General features: G+C 41.1%; 1 protein-coding gene across 2 annotated transcripts in view; it reads right to left on the minus strand.

Annotated features, from left to right (window-relative positions):
* Nucleotides 1-620: 620 nt before the first annotated feature.
* The window catches only part of ass1 (argininosuccinate synthase 1), an 89,796-nt gene continuing 77,030 nt past the window's right edge, over nucleotides 621-13,386 (minus strand). For both annotated transcript variants that reach the window (XM_060912984.1, XM_060912983.1), the window contains 3 exons: nucleotides 12,563-12,719; nucleotides 1,644-1,709; nucleotides 621-1,527 (listed from right to left, as the gene is read on the minus strand). In XM_060912984.1, coding sequence (XP_060768967.1) covers nucleotides 1,479-1,527; nucleotides 1,644-1,709; nucleotides 12,563-12,719 — 272 coding nt within the window. In that variant the 3' untranslated portion in view covers nucleotides 621-1,478. The remainder of the gene's footprint in view (nucleotides 1,528-1,643; nucleotides 1,710-12,562; nucleotides 12,720-13,386) is intronic.

The raw sequence follows: 13,386 nt of genomic DNA on the forward strand, positions 1-13,386 counted from the left end.
GTAAATTGTGGATGGATGACGGACGGATGATGCGTGATCACATAAGTTCATCTAGCCAGGCCTACGGCCGGATGAGCTAATGAGCAAAAATTAATATTTAAAATGAATAACACATGATAGCACTGATGATATTTTGAGGAATACTGAATCATCTTAAATTGTATTCTTAAAGGTGTCATTCCACGACAAACCGTTTAATACTTGCTCTTTTTGAAACACCATAGGTCACTCCGAGTTGCATATGCATGCTGCGCGTGAAAATGTTCTTCTACCCCCATTCCCTGTATTAGCCTATGAAAGAAAATAGACGGAAAAACGAGTGAATCAGAAAAAGCCCTATGAACTTACGTTACTTCGAAAATTAGTAGTCATGGCCTCGTCCATAACCCACTAGAGGGAGCGTCACAGTGCTGTTAGCCAATCAGAAGTAATATGTTTACATGGCATGAATATTCATGAGTAAGAGCTGAAATCCTGTGTTCTCCCGCCACCCACTCCTCCACCAAACTAGAACAGCCTGAAACAGGAACACCACAGCATTTTTTTCACCAAAACCGACTCACAGGTCATTTATTCATACTAGAGACCACCGCACAATTAATGAAAAAACGATGCAATGACACCTTTAAGAAGTGCAATTTATTTTGCAAAGCACTGCTTTCAAAACTATTGGCACCCCAACAATTTGTACACAAACAGCCGAGAATGACATCACTGATTCTTTTTCTGATTTGTCCAAAAAGGTTGAAGAGTATCTAGGAACTTGCTTTAAATAGTACCTTTCTATTTCAACCTCCTTTATATTCTTAAGCTTGTGTACATGGAGGCCATTTTGAATTCAACACACAGGCTCCAACAGGCTTCAAATTGGACAGGTTTCTTTTTTTTCTCGCAAGCTTTTCTGTGCTAATCTGGATGGGGATTTAAGTTCATCATCTTTTTTGAAATGGCGACATCGTTACCTCGTGGCAGAGGCAACCAGATATTGAGCTGAAATAACCTGGTCCCAGTGACAAAACAGCTCCAACACATCAAGGTTTTATCATCAATTTTGCCAAACATGCTGATAGTTTTTTGATACTGTAAAAAAGGTCAGTTTCAGACTTAAGAAACAAAATATAATTCAAGTTGCAATTCTAATGGCACGGCATTTGGTGGGTTGCTTTCAAGAAGGGATTCTTTTATGCAACAGTTCCAAACAGTTTATTATTATTATTATTATTATTATTATTATTATTATGAAGATTATGAAGTTTCTAAACTTGAAAATCCCAGAAATGAATTAAATTACAATACAATGTCTCTGAAAATGCGAACCTTGTAAAATCCCTCTTTTTGAGTCGTACTTCTTAATCCTTTGACCCTGACCTACTTTTTAAAAATGGATTAACAATAAAGGATTGACGGTGATGCTTCCTCAATACAGAGACTTTGCACTTTTGTCAATCTCTGAAGTAGGCTCTAAGTTCAGGTGATGCTCACTGCTTCAACTGGCCTTTTCCCTGCAACCTGTGATGCTCTCGGAGCCTAAAAGGAATCAGAAAGAAAGTGACAATTCATTCTGGCAGGCAATGATTAGTTAAAATACACTGTTACAGATAAGATTCATACTTAATGAGGTCAAAGTATGTATCTGCACCTACCTGACTGCATTGATCTTGATGAACCCAGAGGCGTCTGAAGGATCGTAGTCTCCCTGAACATCCATGCTGGAGGAGAGACAGGAGAGAAATCGAGGGTGACTGCTTCATCATGGACTCTCAATTAGTGCTGAGATTCTCAGTGACCTACAGTACATTGTTCAACTTCTGAGACCATTATAATTCTGCCTGTGCTGATGATCAGTGGTCATACGATGGGTAATGCAGCAAAGTTTTGTTCATCCAGAACTAGGACTTGCTCTATCCCTTGTAACTATGTAGACCTTTTCCATCAATAAGGTGATGGTGCTAAATCTAAAACCATGCATCTCCATGGCAAAACAAGCTGATCTGGTCTATACAAAAAAAAACAGCAAAGTAATATTGGAGCCATGAAATCATTGCTAATGATAATGCTAACAAAACATCAGTTTTGTCTCATTGCGCATGCTTTCAGTGCAAGTAGCATTGGGGAAATGGGAATTTAGGAAACCCAGAAAGATGTAGAGTACAATTAATACCTAGATGATGTACTAAATAGCCAAAAATGCAGACCATTTTGCAGACACACCAAGCATGCTCAACTCTAGACACAGTTTTGGAGGTATGAAGCCAAAATGATCCCAAAATTGCTCCAAAATCTCTCAGAGCTGTTTTCACTTGGGTTGAGATCCAAATGAATACAGCTCTCAACCCAAATGAAAACAGCTCTGGGAGATTTTGGAGCAATTTTGGGTTTTAGACAGCTCTCTCCACCACCACCACCACCACCACCACTACCATCATCATCAAAACACCACCTGAGAGAATGTTTTTGAACAACGCTCCAAAACAGGTCCAGAGATGTGAAGAATCTAAATCATGGTGCCCTGAAGCTGTTCTGGCAGTTTGTGGGACCCAAGACCTTACTAACACACTTAACAGTATTCTACTCAACAAAATCCTCAGTTATAAGCTTCTGCATAAAAGCTTTAAGGGTTTCCCCAGAGACACAACCAAAAACCCTTAAGGATTTTAATTTTTCTATGACTACAGCTCATGAAGGATTACAGTCCTCTCCACTCTTAGGGGAAAAAAAGGATCCTCAAGGGAAGTTTGGAGAGTTAATGCTTCTTAGCTTCCAAAAGGAGTTCCACTTGACCCTGGATTGACCCTTAAAGGTTCTATATTTTCTAAGAGGATGCAATTTGGATGTGGAGATTTTACAGAACATGAGCCTTGAGTCCCTTAAGGTGGTTCTTAGTTTCCTGAAGATAAACTCTGTCGTAGGGTTCCATATAGAACCGTTAAATGTCCCCCAGAGGGATAACCAAAGAAAATCAGATGTCAAGGTTTTACAAATTTTATAGAACATACCATAACATCTACACTTATTTAAAAAAAAAAAAGTGTTCCCCAACAATTCTTCGATTTTCTTTTCCATATAGGTACTGGTTCATAGCTTCCTAAAAGCATTCTAATTGACCCTCTCTGAAAGAAACACCCTCTGACATGAGGTTCTACTTGGAATCTTTAAGGGTTCCCCCAAAGCCAAAGCAACAAACCTTTAGAGTGTGTACTGAAAATTTACCACACAATACACTCATATGGCCCTTTTCCACTACTCTTTTTCAGCTCGCTTCAGCTCACTTCAGCCCGACACGGCTCGCGTTTCGACTACCTCAGAACAGCACGACTCAGCTCGCTTCAGCCCTGCTCAGCCCCCAAAACTCGCACGGTTTTGGAGTAGGGCTGAAGCGAGCCAAACCGAGCCGAGTGGGGCTAGGGGCGTGAGGAGACACTCCCCTGTGCACTGATTGGTGAGGAGGAGTGTCCTCACATGCCCACACATGCCCCGCGAGCACGCTGGGATCTGTAAACACCGTAAACCCGGAAGAAGAAGAATTACGAATTACGAGAATTTCTGAAGCCTTATGCGCCTCGCCTCATCTATACGCTCTTGCCAGTATCTGTTGGCGTTGTCGGTGACAACAAGCCACAGCACCAAGACCAGCAACACTAACGACTCCATGTTTATTGTTTACTATCTGGGTCGTGAGACTACCGCTTAAAAGGTCACTGATGTCACTGTTTGCGCCGCCTAACGACATCACGTGATGTCCAACCACTTTTGCTAACTCCACCCAATGTGTCCATCCACTTCCAGCCAGCACGGTTCAGCGCGGTTGTAGTCGAAATGCAACTCCAACAGCCCCACTCAGCTCGACTCAGCCCAACTCAGCACGGCACGGCTCAGCCCAACTCAGCCGTGTTGGTAGTGGAAAAGCGGCATTAGAGACAAACGGTTCACCTAGCACCTGAAAAGGTTAAAGTTGGTGGAACCCTTCCCACTGGAAGGTATTATGTAGAACCATGAAATTAAATTAGAACGCTAAAAAATGTACCATTTAAATATCCCTTTGAGGAGCACAAAAAATTTTAGTCTACTAACAACTTTCCTCACCTTTACTATTTTGTCATATTTCGATCGCAGAACGTCAAGGGTGTCGGAGCTCATCTGGTCTGCCATCAAAATAACCGTGATGACCAAAACATCAAACAGAACTGAAATGTGACAATGTGGGAGAGGACCAACCTCCACGACAAATTGTTTACGACAGGAAAATCAACAAAGGGCTAAATTTTGTTCCCCAAGTGAAGATCGACTCAAAACACCAATCAGAACTGAATTCGCATGATAAATGAGAGACGAGATACAATTCTAGTCAGAAGAAAATGAGAAAATTAAGTTGACCTAATTACTAATTTGCTAGCAAAAAATAGACAATACAACAACCAAGTTTTATGCAGAAGGTTGAGTTCTTTCAAATAAAACAATCAGAACTGAAATCCACTGAGACTCAGGGAGGAGATACGATTTAACTGAAAATAAAGTTGTAAACAAATTGTTTACAACAAAAATCAAACAAACAAACAAACAAGTTTTGTTCCTCAAGGGAAGATCGACCCAAAACATCGATCAGAACTGGAATCGGATGAGAAATCAGAGAGGAGATACAATTCTAGTGAGAGGCCTGGAAAATTCGTTAAAGGAGAACTGAAAGCAAATTTTTTATTATCAAAATTCTATTTCTCATTTTATAAAATATCGGAATGCATTTTTGATCGCTATTTTGTCGCTGCTATAGCAAGCTATGAGTGTTTGAAATATGCTCTGTAATATATCAATCCATATGTCAAAGCAATGGCCGTAAATGAGATTCGTTGACACCTGTGCGAGACATCGTAGGATAGAAGTAAAACGTACAGCGGAAATCAAAGTGACCAACATCTGCCAACGTTCCCTGTGTCCGAAATCGTTCACTCGTTCACTACTCACTACTCCCTATATAGGGAATTACTGTATAGAGGACTATATAGTGAGCTCGTTGGTAAGATGAAGAAACTCTTTCGGACACTAGTCCGTCGCGCTGATATTTATGTCATGACTGTTGCACAATTAAAATGTACCAGATCAGCCGGCTGGTGTGTTTTCAAAATAATAAATACATGCATGTGTTTTTGTGATAAATCCATATTATACTGAGCGCATTTCCCACATTAATCAATACAAAGTACCTGCAGCTTTCAGTTGTTTTTAAATCGAGGCTGAATACTTTCTTCTTTGCTGCTGCCTTTTATTAAGTCAAATTTGAGACTTTTAATTTGATTTCTTTCAGCCTGACCACAATGCATGATGGGATATATTGCTTTGGTTAGTGACCATCGTTGTACACTACTTTTCGTGATGCATTGTGGGATACTTTGAGTGCACTATATAGGGTGTAATAATCCTCACCAAGGTTTCGGACAGCACTACAAAATGGCGTCCTCACAATATAGTGCCCTATAGAGTGAGTAGGGAGTGATTTCGGACACAGGGCAACATCTGCCAATGTTGTCAAAAGATGCGCGCGCCCTCTTTCGAATGCTGATGTGGTCAAGCCGGACGTTTTGTTTGCTTTGATAGCAATCAGGAAAGTTTGAAAAAAAGTAGGCAGTACTCGTCATTTAAACTCATTTTTGTGCAATATTTCGTTTGGAAAACAGTTTTCAAAATGGCGGCACTGACACCTGGCTGACACTTCACGTTTCAAAGTCTCGCACAAGTCTTGTGAAGATCGCGCGGATAAATGACGCCTGCCATGGACCAAACGAATTACATTCAATATGGCTGAAAACCGAATAGGCCGATAAGTATAATATTTAACTGCAATTAGTTGCCAATACGAGTCATGATATAAGGTTACTAAAACCGAAAACGTAATTAAATAACATGTTAATTAAGAAATAAAGCAAGTTTAAAAATGACTTCAGTTCCCCTTTAATTTGGCCCAATTACTCACTCGTTAGCAAAAAAAATTTGACAAAACAATGACCATGTTTTGTTCAGAGTGATGAGTTCTTTCCAACAAAACAATCGGAATGGAAATCTGTGGAGAACTGATGGAGGAGATCCGATTTAACTGCACTGTGGACGACGGACGGATGGACGGACGCCATGCCACGCCATGGCAACAGCTCATTGGCCTTATGGGCAGATCGGCTAATAAAATATTCTTTCATTCATTCTTTATTTTTTGCCATCCTACAACAAAGGTTCCTCCAGGGTTCTCCAGATGGTTAAGGACTTTCTTTCTCAAGGGGTTCTTTTAAATTGTCCGTACTATAAAGTCGACTATATACAAACCAACAAACATCTATTTGTGCCAAGTCAGAAAAGCATCTTGTACACTCATTTAAAGTTGTTTTCTTTGTGTTGTTTATTCGGAAGCGCCTACACCTGATTGCATAACAGTTCGTCTCTCAGAGTGGTGAAGATGTGGGACATTTCCTTAAAAGGTTGGGTGATTCTGTGGAAAAGGAGCATCAGTCATGTAGCACTTGTCTCACTGTCATCTCCTTGGAGCTGCACTTGGATTGGATTATATCTCACTTTAACTTGCTTTAGAGAAACGCATCTGCCAAATGAAAACATAAATGTTTAGACTGAGTGTACTCTTTTTCCTCCCCAACAATACCCGTCCTATTGATCTGATTTTCTTTTACCTCTCTGTATTTTGTAATTATGATATTTTCTACCTGCTGCTCTGAGCTACACACACAGAAACCTAACAAGTAAGAAGCCAACAATTAGACCTTTAGGAAAGAAGAAATGGCAGCGGGAGAAGAAAAAAAAAAGACAGACACCAGCACATAAGAACTGGGGAAAGATCTGAACTGAAGGTAGAACGGGGTGTAAAAACAGACCCCCTTCCTCTACCTCGCATGTAACTCTTTGTATGTACATCTGTCAGTGTAATCACTGCTGAGCCACACACATTGTGACATTTCTGCGGGATCAATACAGCATGTGAGGGACACCACTGTGCTAATGACACTGTTTACTGATCCCTGTTGAGTCACTGCAGGGACACAAGGAGACCAGGACTTTCTCGCATTTGTTTTTCTCCTCTTGCACACTCACTTCTTCTCACTTGAAAGTCTCGATGAAACACAAAGCAACGTCCACTGACGTGACCTTTCAACCGAACGCTTCCATGCTTAACCAGCATGAAACAGGCCACTTCCTCCAGCATGGCCGCGAGGGCCATTAGCGCACAGCTGAGGCAAGAAGAGAGGTCTGGGCATATGGGCGCTCAGCTTTGGTCAGCTCGGAGTCTGCCCTGAGGGCGCCCAAGGGTCAGGGCACTAAATACACTGAATCACTGTTCTCCCAGGACAAGGCAGAAGGACAGAGAGACGACACAAGGGATTGAAAAAGTTGCAGGAAAGAATCTAACGTTTGTTTCACCTCCTGAAGCTACTGGTACTCTGTAGAGTTTTTTGTTACTCTATAGATAGCATGCCGAGTGACGTGTTCAAGCAAAACAACCCACTTTGCGCTTTATCATGGACAAGATGCCGACACTGGTTCTGGTTATTTATCTGAAATGGGTTGATACTTTTTATCCATAAGAACTGGGGAAAAACTGACTACATCAAGGACCTGGAGACAAGAATCAGTGATACCGTACCTGGGTCCTCATGCTATGAACGTTCAAAACACCATAAAACTCTGTGTAATGTTCCAGCCAAACATTATTTCTTCTCAACTTTTGCCATCATCCTGTAGCAGTAGAATAAACCAGGATTTTTTTCACTAAGTGGCTTCCACTCAGATTTTAGTGATGGATCGAATCACAACGAGACCATCAGTGACGGTGTAGCTCACTCCGGTCCTGTCTAGTCCAGAAGGAATGATCTAAAGTGTTCCACCTTGTGCAATAAATGTTGCAAGCTATATACACGTAGACACAATATCCACCCTAGGAATACCGACCTATTTGCCAGAAAGAATCCAAAACGGCGAGGAATTGACCGAGAAAAAGTGATTTTTGTTGAACTGCTCATTAAGGCTTAATTAGTCCATAACTTCATTAATAACTGTAATGAAGCAAATCTGGGTAGAAGTTATATGCACCCTAGGTACCCCTACCTTCATGCCAGAAAGAATCAAAATCGCTGAAGAATCGACGGAGAAGAAGCGATCTGTGTGACAAACTGCTCGTTAGGGATTGATTAATTACTCCATATCTTCATTATTAATTGCAATTAATTTGCAAATTTGCGTAGAAGCTACAGTGGCGCTTGAAAGTTTGTGAACCCTTTAGAATTTTCTATATTTAAGCACAAATATGACCTAAAACATCATCAGATTTTCACACAAGTCCGAAATGTAGATAAAAAGAGAATCCAGTTAAACAAATGAGACAAAAATATTATGCTTGGTCATTTATTTATTAAGGAAAATGATCCAATATTACATATCTGTGAGTGGCAAAAGTATGTGACCCTTTGCTTTCAGTATCTGGTGTGGCCCCCTTGTGCAGCAATAACTGCAACTAAGCATTTCTGGTAACTGTTGATCAGTCCTGCACACCGGCTTGGAGGACTGATGATATTTTAGGTCATATTTATGCAGAAATATAGAAAATTCTATAGGGTTCACAAACTTTCAAGCACCACTGTATGTGCACCCCAGGCAGACCTACCTTCCTGCCAAAAAGAATGAAAATCGGTGAAGAATCGAGACAGAAGAAGCGATTTTCCTGAAATGTGGATGACACCAGAGGGACAACGGATGGACAACGAACACATGATGGCATAGACTCATCACCTGTAGGACAGATGAGCTAATAATGGGACTCGACTTGATTTGAGGTGACCAGCTATCCTAATAACAATCTTTAGCAATCTGACATTAGCACTTCATCATGGTTCAATTAATGCGATCTATGGTAGAACACATGATGCCATCACCATGGAAACATCTGCATTGCTGTCACTGGTTGAATACGGTGATTCATTTCAGATCTGTTTATCACCACTCAGTACGAAACTGCCACATCTGGATATTTAATTGTGGAAAGGTTTACAGGACAAGCTTAACACACACACACACACACACACACACACACACACACACACACACACACACTCATTTGTCTTCGTATTCTTGTGAGGACCTTCCATGCTACACCTAAATCTATCCTTAACACTAACCTTAGTGACCAAAAGAAAACATTTTAGCTCTTTGAGTTGTTTTTTTAATAAAAGCTGTAGTTTTTATAAATAAGCAGTGTTCCTCATGTGGACGACCCAAACGTTCCCACTAGGACAAATGTCCTGACCAAGATACAGTCATGTGAAAAAGAAAGTACACCCTCTTCCAGTTACCGGTACATGGTTTTACCAATCAAGACATGACATAAAAAAAAAAATCATCTGATCCTTACCAGGTCCTAAAATTATGCAAATCTAACCTCAGCTGTAAAGCAACACACAACAGATTCCACCATGTCATTATTTATTTAACAAAAATTAAGTAAAAATGCAGAATCCATGTGTGAAAAAGTAGGTACACCCCATGGTTCAATAGCTTGTAGAACCACCTTTTGCAACAATAACTTGACGCAATCATTTTCTGTATGATTTTATCAGTCCCTCACATCATTGTGGAGGAATTTTGGCCCGCTCTTCTTTCCAACATTGCTTCAGTTCATTCATGTTTGAGGGTATTTACAGTGGGGCAAAAAAAAATTTAGTCAGTCACCAATTGTGCAAGTTCTCCCACTTAAAAAGATGAGAGAGGCCTGTAATTTTCATCATAGGTATACCTCAACTATGAGAGACAAAATGAGAAAAAAAAATCCAGAAAATCACATTGTCTGATTTTTAAAGAATTTATTTGCAAATTATGGTGGAAAATAAATATTTGGTCAATAACAAAAAGTTCATCTCAATACTTTGTTATATACCCTTTGTTGGCAATGACAGAGGTCAAACATTTTCTGTAAGTCTTCACAAGGTTATCACACACTGTTGCTGGTATTTTGGCCCATTCCTCCATGCAGATCTCCTCTAGAGCAGTGATGTTTTGGGGCTGTCGCTGGGCAACACGGACTTTCAACTCCCTCGAAAGATTTTCTATGGGGTTGAGATCTGGAGACTGGCTCGGCCGCTCCAGGACCTTGAAATGCTTCTTACGAAGCCACTCCTTCATTGCCCGGGCGGTGTGTTTGGGATCATTGTCATGCTGAAAGACCCAGCCACGTTTCATCTTCAATGCCCTTGCTGATGGAAGGAGGTTTTCACTCAAAATCTCATGATACATGGCCCCATTCATTCTTTCCTTTACACGGATCAGTCGTCCTGGTCCCTTTGCAGAAAAACAGCCCCAAAGCATGTTTCCACCCCCATGCTTCACAGTAGGTATGGTGTTCTTTGGATGCAACTCAGCATTCTTTCTCCTCCAAACACAAGTTGAGTTTTTACCAAAAAGTTCTATTTTGGTTTCATCTGACTATATGACATTCTCCCAATCCTCTTCTGGATCATCCAAATGCTCTCTAACAAACTTCAGACGGGCCTGGACATGTACTGGATTAAGCAGGGGGACACGTCTGGCACTGCAGGATTTGAGTCCCTGGCGGCGTAGTGTGTTACTGATGGTAGCCTTTGTTACTTTGGTCCCAGCTCTCTGCAGGTCATTCACTAGGTCCCCCCGTGTGGTTCTGGGATTTTTGCTCACCGTTCTTGTGATCATTTTGACCCCACAGAGTGAGATCTTGCGTGGAGCCCCTGATTGAGGGAGATTATCAGTGGTCTTGTATGTCTTCCATTTTCTAATAATTGCTCCCACAGTTGATTTCTTCACACCAAGCTGCTTACCTATTGCAGATTCAGTCTTCCCAGCCTGGTGCAAGTCTACAATTTTGTTTCTGGTGTCCTTTGACAGCTCTTTGGTCTTGGCCATAGTGGAGTTTGGAGTGTGACTGTTTGAGGTTGTGGACAGGTGTCTTTTATACTGATAACGAGTTCAAACAGGTGCCATTAATACCGGTAACAAGTGGAGGACAGAGGAGCCTCTTAAAGAAGAAGTTACAGGTCTGTGAGAGCCAGAAATCTTGCTTGTTTGTAGGTGACCAAATACTTATTTTACCGAGGAATTTACCAATTAATTCATTAAAAATCCTACAATGTGATTTCCTGGATTCTTTCCCCCCATTCTGTCTCTCATAGTTGAAGTGGACCTATGATGAAAATTACAGGCCTCTCTCATCTTTTTAAGTGGGAGAACTTGCACAATTGGTGGCTGACTAAATACTTTTTTGCCCCACTGTATTTATGCACAGCTTTCTTAAGGTCCCGCCACAGCATTTCAATTGGTTTGAGGTCTGGACTTTGACTTGGCCATTCCAACACCTTGATTCTTTTCTTTTTCAGCCATTCTGCTGTAGATTTGCTGGTGTGCTTGGGATCACTGTCCTGTTGCATGACTCAATTGCAGCCAAGCTTTAGCTGTTAGACAGATGGCCTCACGTTTGCCTCTAGAATACTTTGGTATACAGAGGAGTTCATGGTTGACTCAACGATTGCAAGGTGCCCAGGCCCAAGCCCAAATCATCACCCCTCCCCCACCGTGCTTGATAGTTGGTATGAGGTGTTTGTGCTGATATGCTGTGTTTGGTTTTCGCCAAACATGGCACTGTGCATTATGGCCAAACATTTCCACTTTGGTCTCATCTGTCCAAAGGACATTGTTCCAGAAGGCTTGTGGCTTGTTCAGATGCATTTTCGCAAACCTAAGCTATGCTGCCATGTTCTTTTTAGATAGAAGAGGCTTTCTTCTGGCAACCCTTCCAAACAAGCCATACTTGTGCAGTCTTTTTCTAATTGTACTTTAATGAACTTTAACATTTAATATGCTAACTGTGGCCTGTAGAGTCCTAGATGTAGTTCTTGGGTTTTTTGCAATTTCTCTGAGCATTGCATGGTCTGACTTTGGAGTAAATTTGCTGGGACGTCCACTCCTGGGAAGATTGGCAACCGTCTTGAATGTTTCCACTTCTGAATAATCTTTCTCACAGTAGAATGATGGATTTCAAATTGTTTGGAAATGGCCTTATAACCCTTCCCAGACTGATATGCAGCAACAATTGCTTCTTTAAGATCATTGCTGATGTCTTTCCTCCTTGGCATTGTGTTAACATACACCTGAGTGCTCCAGACCAGCAAACTGCCAAAACTTCTGCTTTTTAAGAGGTGGCCACACTTGCTGATGATCAATTAATCAAATTCATTTGATCAGCAACATCTGGCTGCTAACTACCTTCATAATTTCTATGGAAGCAGTAAGAGTGTACTTAATTTTTCACACACTGCTACTGCATTTTTGGCTTACTTTGTGTTAAATAAATAATTACAGGGTGAATATGTCATGTGTTATTGGTCATATGAGGTTGTATTTGCCTAATTTTAAGACCTGGTAAGGAACAGATGATTTTTTTTTATTATGTCCTGACACTTAAAACCTAGACTTGAAAGAGGGTGTACTTTCTTTTTCACATGACTGTATAAAAAAAAATGTCCACACAGAAAAGCTGAGTCATGTTGGTTACCTGACGAGCTCTTCGCTGTACAGAGACTTGGGTGATTCCCGGCCCAGGATGTAGACGTGGCCTTTGAACACGGACAGCTGCACTTTGCCCTCTACGTTCTCCTGAGACTTGACAATGCAGTGGCGCACAAACTCACACTCTGGGCTGTACCAAAATCCTGGCAAAGGTGAGAAAGCAGGCATTAATCAATACAGGAAAAACAGAGATAGGATTTTGTACATCAGCTGAGTAAATCTGATCCTTCCATCCACTGTATATCAGATATAGAGATTTGAAGGATATGATTAGAGTCTCTTTGATCACTGTTTACTATTTAAGAGGTGTGTTTCCACTGCAGGACCTTTTTCAGGAATTAATATTTGGAGTGTTTCGATGAGAATGGTCTATCTGAAGACCAGCAGTTTGAATTTGTAAACATTTTATATAACGTTCAAACTTAGAAAAAGCAGTGGCGAACCGTTACTATTAGAGCTGGGACTTGAGCTCAGCCAAAACTTAGCCAGACAGCAAAAAAGCAACAGGGTAAAGGATTTTGTAAGGGATTAGCAGCAGGCTGCCAGGTCGTTCCGCTGTGTGTAGCTGTCAATGTCGATTTTAAAAGTAACTAAGTAAATTACGCAGGGAAATGAATACTTAAGTCTGAGTGAAAAATACTGTTTCAAGCGTGCAGAGTGGAAGAAAAGTCTGGAGACAGAAATCTTAGTTTCTCGGTCGTTAGCCTGTGCTACTTGCTCTTGATAGATAGCACTGACCGCTTTATTAGCATTCACTAACACTACTGATGAATGCTATACCGGCTGGAAGGTGACTTCACTGCTGCGCCG

This window comes from Neoarius graeffei, chromosome 28, assembly GCF_027579695.1.
Source record: "Neoarius graeffei isolate fNeoGra1 chromosome 28, fNeoGra1.pri, whole genome shotgun sequence".
Classification (NCBI taxonomy): domain Eukaryota; kingdom Metazoa; phylum Chordata; class Actinopteri; order Siluriformes; family Ariidae; genus Neoarius; species Neoarius graeffei.